This window comes from Phyllostomus hastatus, unplaced genomic scaffold, assembly GCF_019186645.2.
Source record: "Phyllostomus hastatus isolate PE091 unplaced genomic scaffold, TTU_PhHast_1.1 phas_scaffold_78, whole genome shotgun sequence".
In the NCBI taxonomy this organism is placed as follows: Eukaryota; Metazoa; Chordata; class Mammalia; order Chiroptera; family Phyllostomidae; genus Phyllostomus; species Phyllostomus hastatus.
The window spans coordinates 83,858,126-83,867,745 of record NW_025334041.1 but is presented as its reverse complement, the minus strand read 5'-3'; the positions used below and the strand labels follow the sequence as shown (position 1 = coordinate 83,867,745).

The window sequence follows — 9,620 nt, the reverse complement described above, 5'->3', positions numbered from 1 at the left end:
TGGCTTAAGCTACTTGGAGTGAATTTCCACCCTTGCTAATCTGAAATACTACTGTGCACATCAACTATAGAGCAGTCTTCAGAGCAGTCGGATGGTGTTGGAACCATTCCCAGAGCTGTGGTTAGTAGTATCTGAAGCATCTAAAGGAGTTCTATATAAGAGCCAGTTCCTGAATATTGGGTCTAATGAACCTTGACAACTTGCTATCACCACATTGCACTTTTGATCAAATGGAAATTACAAGGAATTTTAGGTTAAACTAAATTCAGTGCTAAATAGTTTTATTGAAACTTAAAGAAACCAGACATAACTAGGAGAAAATATTTCAGAATGAGATGACAGAAAACATTAGAACCCACATTTTTCTGCATAGAATATTTTATGACTAAATCCATAGCAACATCTTTTTCAGTTTTCTTCTGTACTTCCACATACGGAAATATTTACAACCCAGAGTACATTAACATTGAAGCACTTTGCCGAGTAAAAAAATAGGCTTGCCCCTGACAAAAAGAAAGAAAAAAAACAATATCAATGTCTTTTCAAGGACTTTTGGGGAAATGTGGGGTTGTGGGTAAGGGGCAGGGAGAAGGGGATGTCACACAGTTTCTAAACTAGCTCTGCAACAATTTCAAGATCTAGCTAGTTAGCTATCAAAATTAAATCAGTTTATTCAAGGGTCTGGAAAGTTGCTGTTAGGTTTCGTTCCTAGGTGGATACTTTGATTTTGAGAATTATTCTTTAGATGCCCAGAAACTGAGTGATTACTTGAGCAATAAAAAAATCAATAGATTCTATTGGTATTGTCCTTTCATTTAGTCACTAATGTATTTCTTTGAATATATCTTGAATATTCTCTAGTTTTGCCTTGAAAGGTGTCTTTCAGAATGCTTAAGAGCATAGAATCTAGAGCCAAAATGGTTAGGATTGACCCAGGCAAGAGTTTTGTGACCTCTGTCTGTAACTCAATTTCCTCTTTTAGGAGCAAATTAATTAACACACTTAAATCATGTAGAACAGTACATTGCAGGGATCAAGTGTTATGTAAGTATTGGCCTTGATTATCATCTCTGAGTAGATGGTGTTTTCTGTGGACACATCTGAGAGTAATCCGACAATCCCACTGGCACTCATTTGAAGTGCCACAGTGGGAAGGCTACTGACCTTGAATTTCTTCTGCCATGTATGTTGGAACCCCTTTGCACATGCCAACGATGGATTTTCCAAACTGCTCCAGGTTGTTGACTTTGTTGGGGTTGATGGAATACATCAGGCCTTTGGGAGGTGGTCCCCTTGGTCCTTCACCCTGAAACTGTGTATGGAGAAGACGGAGAAAGAAAGAGGGGGAATGAATGCTAAGTCCAATGGTTTGTTGAATTGAGAGTTGTATGCAAGACACACAGGCAGTATTGCTTGGCTATAATTTTTCCATATTAAAATGAATAAAAACCAACTACAACCATGTATAACTGAGAATTTCTAAGTGTCCGAATGGATTTAGCTGTTTTTGAAACCTCAGCTTCTTACAAAAGCACAAATCTGAGGTTAAATTTATTCTGAAGTTTGGGCCTTGCTTGGTTATCTTATATTTCTTGGATTGAGCTATATAATAACCAGCTTCTGAGAATGCAGTTAATTTATTTTCTCTCCCTGGTCAATGAAAGGTAGTCATTGATCAGTGAGGGGCAGGTGTGAGCCACAGCATTTGAATGTGGTGCCAGCCGCTTCTCCTCAGACACTTACCCATTCCACTTCCTCTTTTGTGTTGCACACTACTGTGGTAAAGCGGGAATAATTATGACCTCATTATTTACTGAAAGTCATAAGACCTGCTCTGGACAAAAATAAAAAGAGTTATTTTTACCTTCTTTTCCTTGACCATGGCATCAAGGGCTTGAAGAGAGGGCAAGGCATCCTTGTTCATTCTGTGCACAATGCACGTCTTCTTGTGAAAGACTCTGATTGCAGCAAAGCCCTGTTAGGAAGGTGGTAGACAGTGAAGAGCAGGTTCTTCGAGGGGCTTTCTCATCAGAAATCAGTTTCATCAGCAGAGGAAATGGAACTCTGAGGTCGTGGTGAACTGGGATAAGAGTGGAGGATCTGGCCCTGTTTTGCAATTATATTAATCACTAATATTTCTAGGGATAAACTGCAAACTCTTTCAGGGCAAAAACTGAGTGTCTAAAACTTGTTGCTTTATCTTCAGGTTCTAGCATGGTAAGAGTCATTTACATATGTCTGTTTTACTGAAATAAACTAAAATTCTATCACATTTTAATCTCCTTTGATCTTTACATTTTGGGAAGCCAGATAAGATAGGAATTCATTTTCTAATTGATCAGATGATAAAACTAAAACCATAAAGAGTTGGTTTTTTAAAGTATAAAGTTTGTTAACTGCAGAGCTGGTAATTGCACACTTGGGTCTTCTAACCAGAGCCAAGTGTTTCTTGCTTCCCTTACCAATCACTACCATTTGCATTTCCTTTGGTCCCTTTGAATTATAGGTGAAATGTCAATTTCTTTCTTTCTAAAAGGAAATTGAAGATAGAATGAGAAAGGCTATGTTTGGGCAGCAGTATTGTTGTGATAGTCTTTCAGCATTGCAGAAAGTATCTTGCAGGAAAAGCAAAAGGATGTTCATACTTGTCATATAGCACCAGAAATCCCTTGAACCTAGTGGGTCCTCATTACTGTTCATTGGTTTGAATATTAACTGATTGTGGAAAAGCTTACTGACAGCAGCTATATCTGGGGGGTGAAACTGGGTGGATAAAATAAGCACTTTTACTTATAACTACGCTTATGTACAGTTAGAATTTATTTTTATTTTTTTAATGATATTATTTATGTATTTATTAAGGAAAGGGGAAGGGAAGGAGAAAGAGAGGGAGGGAAACACCAATTTTGTGTTTGCCTCTTTTGTGTCCTCTACTGGTGACCTGGCCTGCAACCCAGGCATGTGCCCTAGACTGGGAATTGAACTGGCGACCCTTTGGTTCACAGGCTGGCACTCAATCCACTGAGCAACTCCAGCCAGAGCTAGAGTTTATTTTTAATGTTTATGATTAATAGGCATTTTTTAGTTAAAAAAGAAGTCTTATATTTGTAAAGAATGGAAATTGCATATTGGCTACCTACGGTTTCATAATCCCAGAGCGTATGCCAGGAGTCCCATCCATTATTGTTGTCAACATTGGCCACGTTATGCTCATTGTTGACACTCACTGACTGCTGCCCACTTCCACCACTGTTGTTGTTATCACCAATGTTGATATTCTGAAATGCATAAGAATTTGATAAAAGTTTAATACCACATTCCTTTGCAAATACATTTTGGTAACACCCTTTAAAACATGAGACTTACATAGTCAGCAAAGGCAGGAGCCAGGAGTATACCAAGAAGTCCAGCAAAGATGATCTGAAATCATAAATATTGTAACATTGGTTTCCAGTTACATGGCAAAACAGTGTCCTCTTCCTTCTTTCTCTATCCAAGCTTGTGAAAAATCTTTACTAATTTTACCACTCTGCTGAGTGGTCTTTTGGTTCTTTGACCTTGTATAGTTTTAATCATAGAAACTTTTAATGGTAATGTAGAATTGTAGGTTAATAGTAATTATGCTATTATGATAAATAGTTTTAGAATTCTTAATGTAGGCCTTCTGAAAAATATAATAAAGTGTTAATATAATGAAAAATAAATTTGAAAGTGAATAGCATACATGATGTGAAAATGGTTATAAGTTCTGAGAATCACATCTGAAAATGATTTAAGTTAATTTTCCTATTTGATATGAATGCTTTACTCTTTTCATAGACCTCCTAACAGCAGAAGAGGTTTTTTTAATTTTTATTTTTTAGAAGCAATAGATTAGGAAGCAGGTCAAATACCGATGCTGAGAAGCAAAGGATGGAATGCCTGGCTGTCTGTGAAGTGTGGATAGCAGAAGGGAAGTCAATAACTGTCCCAAGGTATCTGGTTCAGTCACTTGTCACTGGGTGCACAATATTACTCATCAGAACACAGAGCTTTATGTAGGTTGTCTGGTGCTGAGTATCTGCTGTCATTTCCCTCACCAGGGACAAAATTGTTTGAGAAATGCACTGGTAATTCAAGGTAGCTTTTTTTTATTTGCCTAATTTTTCTCCTGATAGTCTAAGAAGGAAGTAAAAATTAGTCTCCAAAAAAAAAAGTCAAGAGGTGAAAGAAATTTTAGAGATAACTAGTACAATGATGTCCTTTCACAAATGAGGAAATTGAGCTTCAAAAGTCACATAAGTGACTTGACCAAGTTCGTACTGGCTGAGGCATAACTCTTGTTCATGGTAGAATTAGGGAAGATCCAGATCTGACCTTCTTTATTTTTAACTTTGTTGTTTTTGGAGCTTGTTTCTAGATAATAATTTTATACTCACTTACGAAGCAGTCTGCAGTAATAAATTTTAGTATTTAGTAATAAAACTTAGTGTTTAGTATTTAGTAGTAATAAAATTCAGTATTTTTTAAATTTAGTATTTAGTACTTTATGTTCAAACATGAAAGTACTCATCTGATTGTAGCCCCATGCATGATGTTATAAGAAATACAAGATAACAGTTACTTTGGCAGAATTTTGCAGTCCGCCTGCTACTCTCTTAGCTTTTTATCTGGAACCACAGGTGAGATGCTGCACTAGCTTTATGCTTCAGGTGTTTTCATGAATAAATCACTATGGACGGGGTCCAAGGCAAACTGTTCTTACTTGGAGATCCATTTGACAGGAGAGAATGTGACAGTAAGTTCTCACTCATTTGTTTTAATAATATGCTTTTTATCTTGCCTGGATATACTTACAAGTTTGGTAAAAAGAGGAATGTAAGATGTGGGGGGAAATCAGACATTTTCTAGGGATTAGGGATTGTGCTCTCTGTGCAGATTTAAATCAGGAGATCTGGAGAGTAATTTTATTAAAGACAGCGTGATATAAGGTGCTCAGACAGCTGTCTGATCCCAGAATAACTATCCTTTTCTATAGAGATGTTTATAAAGGTCACAATTCCATGAAAATAGCAGAGAAATTTTTTAAACCAAAATTTTCCATTATGGTGATATTTCCATAAGAAGCTGATGCCCTTAGGCTCAGCACGTTGACAGTCACCTGTTATAATGTAGTAAATTCAAAAGGAAAATTCTACTCACTGTGAACCTCATCTTGGCTTCACCAAAGCAAAGGAGTGGAGAAGGCAGGCAGGCATGGACTCAGACAAGAAGCCTTCTCATATTTGTACTCAACTGGCTTTACTCAAACTAGGTGTGACCAGGTGGAGTCAAAACCTTATCTTTCTTCATTTCCCACATCTATGTCACAATCCATTATACCAAGAAGCCTTTGGACTATCTGCCTGGTTAGTTAGGCACTTTTACATGGAATTAACCTGACTCATCATTTGTTGAAGTTGAAGATATCACAACAAACTCAATATGACTTATGATAACTTTTGGTACTACTGAAGTATGGGTGTGGATATTTTATATATTGATATTACTCAGATTCAGAGAAGAAATGATCCCTAAAATCAAACAAGATCACAGATGAGAAACTGTGGGCACACTGGGCCTTCCAGATAGCAGCTCCTGTAAGAATGTGGGAATGACTTCACCTTCTTACCTTTACCTGAGCTCATTGTAATGGTTTTTCTTAGGCTGACCATGTTCTATTAGCTACCCCCACCAACCTATCCCCTTTTCTGCTCTTTTGAGCTCTCTCCATGATAGTACCATACATTTGGTTAGACACCCTGGGGGCTGTCTTCAGCCCATTCTTCTGACCACTACATCCAGTTAGTTTTGTCATTTCATTTTAGGAATGCCTCTTGGTTTTTGTTTGTTTGTTTGTTTGTTTTGTTTTATTTTGTTTTGTTGCAATACCTCAGGGGTGGTAGACTGCTTTAGCATGAAGTTGAACATCAGTTTCCCAGCCACTGGCTGCCTAAAGCTCATTGGAATAAATAATGAATACAAACTTTTTACCTTTTATAAGAAGCATAAGGACAAGAAGTTGCTGCTGACACTCTGGGTGAAGAACGAAAGGGTTATGTGGTTTGGATCAGTGGTGGGAAAAACAAAAAAGGTTTTCCCAGGAAAGCAGTGTGTCTTGACCCACAACCATGTCTGCCTGCTGTTGAGAAAGGGGCATTGCTGTTATAGGCTAGGGAGGACTGGTGAGAAAAAGCACAAATCTGTCTGAGGTTGCACTGTGGATGCCAATCCCAGTGTTCTCAAATTGGTCATTGTAAAAAAATGGAAAAAAGATATTCCTGGTCTCACTGATGCTACTGTGCCTCATCACCTGGGGACCAAAAGAACTAGAGAATCTGCAAGCTTTTCAGCCTCTCTAAAGAAGATGGTGTCCACCAGCATGTGGTAAGAAAGCCCCTAAACCAAGAAGGTGAGAAACCTAAGACCAAGCACCCAAGATTTGGTGTCTTGTTACTCCACATGTTCTGCAACACAAATTTCAGTGTATTTTCTGAAAAACAAAACAAAACAGCATACAAATAAATAAATAAATAAGAAAGAGGCCACAGAATATCTTAAACTTCTGGCTAAGAGAACAAAGGAAGCCAAAGAAAAAGTCGGGAACTGATTGCCAAGAGACAAAGGCTGTCCTTTCTGAGAGCTTCTACCTGTAAGTCTGAGTCTAGTCAGAAATGAAATTTTTCTGAGAGTAACAAATAAGTAAGATCAGACATAGGAAGGAAGGAAGGAAGGAAGGAAGGAAGGAAGGAAGGAAGGAAGGAAGGAAGGAAGGAAGGAAGGAAGGAAGGAAGGAAGGAAAAAGAAAGAAAGAAAGAAGGAAAGAAAGAAAGGGAGAGAGAGAAATGCCTTTCAAATCTGTCTTTGCCCATAGCTCCTCTCTCCTAGACTTTTACAACAGTCAGGTAATTGATCACTCTGGTCGCCATCTTTATATTTTAATGCACAACTCTACCATGCTTAGCATCTTTCATTGGCAGCCCAGGAGATACACTTCAAACTAATTGGAATGTCATCGGAGTCCTTTATAATAAAGTTTCCAGAGCCTTTCAAGCTGTATCTGTCATCCTCTGCCATGTACCTACATTCAAACTGAAAGAGTTCCCATCATTTGGGGAATATTCGGGATGTTCCATGCTCCTGTGCCTTCACACATGCTCTTCTCTCACCTGGAAGCACCAAGGCCTTGCCTTTCTTCAATTGGTAAACTGCTATCCATTTTTCAAGGCCCAGCTCAATACCAGTGCTTCCTATCACATCTTCTCTATATCCTAGGGGGAACTTTTGTCCCCCTGGAGCTATGCAAGAAGTCTCTGTCCCTTTATTTACTTCTAGATAATATATTTTTCAGAAATTATGTTAAAATAGTAAGAAATGTTTCATCAGAAGCAGAGTGGTGACTGTCACAGGCAAACACATAAATGCTCAGGAGGTGAGTTTAAGATTCCCCCCTGCCCCATTCTTTCCTACAAGTTTAAACTAGTAAAGCAAATTACTGAAGAAGAAAACTTTATTTCATTAACCTCTATAAATTTCCTCTTTGGAAACTTTTTTGAGCCTTGATTATCTTTTTATGCATGAATTGGAATCACAACACATGGCTACAGGGTTCTAAAGCTTGATTCACTGCCAACACCTCTTTCAAAATGTTGGTATGGGTAGTAAGGTTTTATGTGTTTAATGTGTCCACAGATTTCTTTCCAATTTCCTCATTAATTGCAAAAGATCAATAAGCCCGGGGTGGAAGACAGACATATGGGAAGAGGTCTTCACCTGTTTTAGGAACTATCACTTTACTGCAAAGTCAAAGAGTGGACAGCATGATGACTTTCCAGTCAGCCACGGGTAGTCATTTTAGCACATGTGTGCAATGCCTAGTGCACTTCATGTATATCACACCTTACCAAGGACTTGAAGTTGACATTTTCTGCAGTGGGCCTGTGAAATGTTCCATGACAAACAAATGGAAGGAGAGACAGACTGCAGGATCCAATAATCCTTCTCTTAGAGATTGACAATTCACATTCACATGTTAAATGCACTAAGAAATCCTGAAAAAATCCCATTTGAAATAGCAAAAAGAAAAATAAAATATCTAGGAATAAACTTAACCAAAGAGGTAAAAGACCTGTATTCAGAAAACTACACAACACTGAAGAAAGAAATCAAGGAAGACACAAACAAATGGAAACATATACCATGTTCATGGATTGGAAGAATTAATATCATCAAAATGTCCATACTACCCAAAGCAATTTACACATTCAATGCAATTCCTATTAAAGTACCAATGGCATATTTCACAGACATAGAACAAACACTTCAAAAATTTATATGGAATTATAAACAACCCCGAATAGCTGCTGCAATATTGAGAAAGAAGAGTAAAGTAGGAGGGATCACAATACCCGACACTAAACTATATTACAAGGCTACTGTAATCAAAACAGCCTGGTACTGGCATAAAAACAGGCACATAGACCAATGGAACAGAACAGAGAGCCCAGAAATAAGCCCAAGTCTCTATGGTCAATTAATATTTGACAAAGGAGGCAGCAACATAAAATGGAATAAAAATAGCCTCTTCAACAAATGGAGTTGAGAGAACTGGACAGCCACGTGCAAAAAAATGAAACTTGAGCACCAACTTACACCATATACAAAAATTAATTCAAGGTGGATAAAAGACTTAAATATAAAACATGACACCATTAAAGTCCTAGAGGAGAACGTAGGTAAGAAAATCTCAGATATTTCACGAAGAGACTTTTTTAATGACGTGTCCCCTAGAGCAAGGGACATAAAGGAAAGAATAAACAAATGGGACCTCATCAAAATTAAAAGCTTCTGCACAGCTAAAGAAAACAGTATGAAAATTAAAAGAGAACCAACTGTATGGGAAAACATATTTGCCAATGACACCTCAGACAAGGGTCTAATCTCCAAAATATATAGAGAACTTACACGACTGTACTCTAAGAAGACAAGGAATCCAATTAAAAAGTGGGCAAAGGACTTGAATAGACACTTCTCCAAGGAGGACATACAGAGGATCCAAAGACACATGAAACGATGTTCAATATCGCTAGCTGTCAGAGAGATGCAAATTAAAACCACAATGAGATACCACTTCACACCAGACAGAATGGCCATCATAAACAAAGCAACAAACAACAAGTGTTGGAGAGGTTGTGGAGAAAAAGGGGGACCCTAGTGCACTGTTGGTGGGTCTGCAGACTGGTACAACCACTATGGAAAGCAATATGGAACTTCCTCAGAAAACTAAAAATGGATCTGCCTTTTGACCCTGCAATTCCACTACTGGGACTCTATCCTAAGAATACTAAAACACCAATTCAAAAGAACCTATGCATCCCAATGTTCATAGCAGCACAATTTACAATAGCTAGATGCTGGAAGCAACCTAGATGCCCATCAGTAAATGAATGGATCAAAAAACTATGGTACATTTACACGATGGAATTCTATGCAGCAGAAAGAAAGAAGGAGCTCCTACCCTATGCAACAGCGTGGATGGAGCTGGAAAACATTATGCTAAGCGAAACAAGCCAGGCAGTGAAAGACAAATACCATATGATCTC

The 9,620-nt window shown here is 38.0% G+C and overlaps 1 protein-coding gene across 1 annotated transcript; it reads right to left on the bottom strand.

Moving 5' to 3' along the window:
* Positions 1 to 264: 264 nt before the first annotated feature.
* On the bottom strand, positions 265 to 5,286 carry GKN1 (gastrokine 1). The gene is made up of 6 exons (XM_045826933.1): positions 5,182 to 5,286; positions 3,367 to 3,420; positions 3,141 to 3,278; positions 1,865 to 1,975; positions 1,165 to 1,312; positions 265 to 503 (listed from the first exon to the last, which is right to left on the bottom strand). Exons 1-6 carry the CDS (start codon positions 5,191 to 5,193, stop codon positions 409 to 411), a joined length of 558 nt encoding a protein of 185 aa, XP_045682889.1. The 5' UTR covers positions 5,194 to 5,286; the 3' UTR covers positions 265 to 408.
* Positions 5,287 to 9,620: the final 4,334 nt, after the last annotated feature.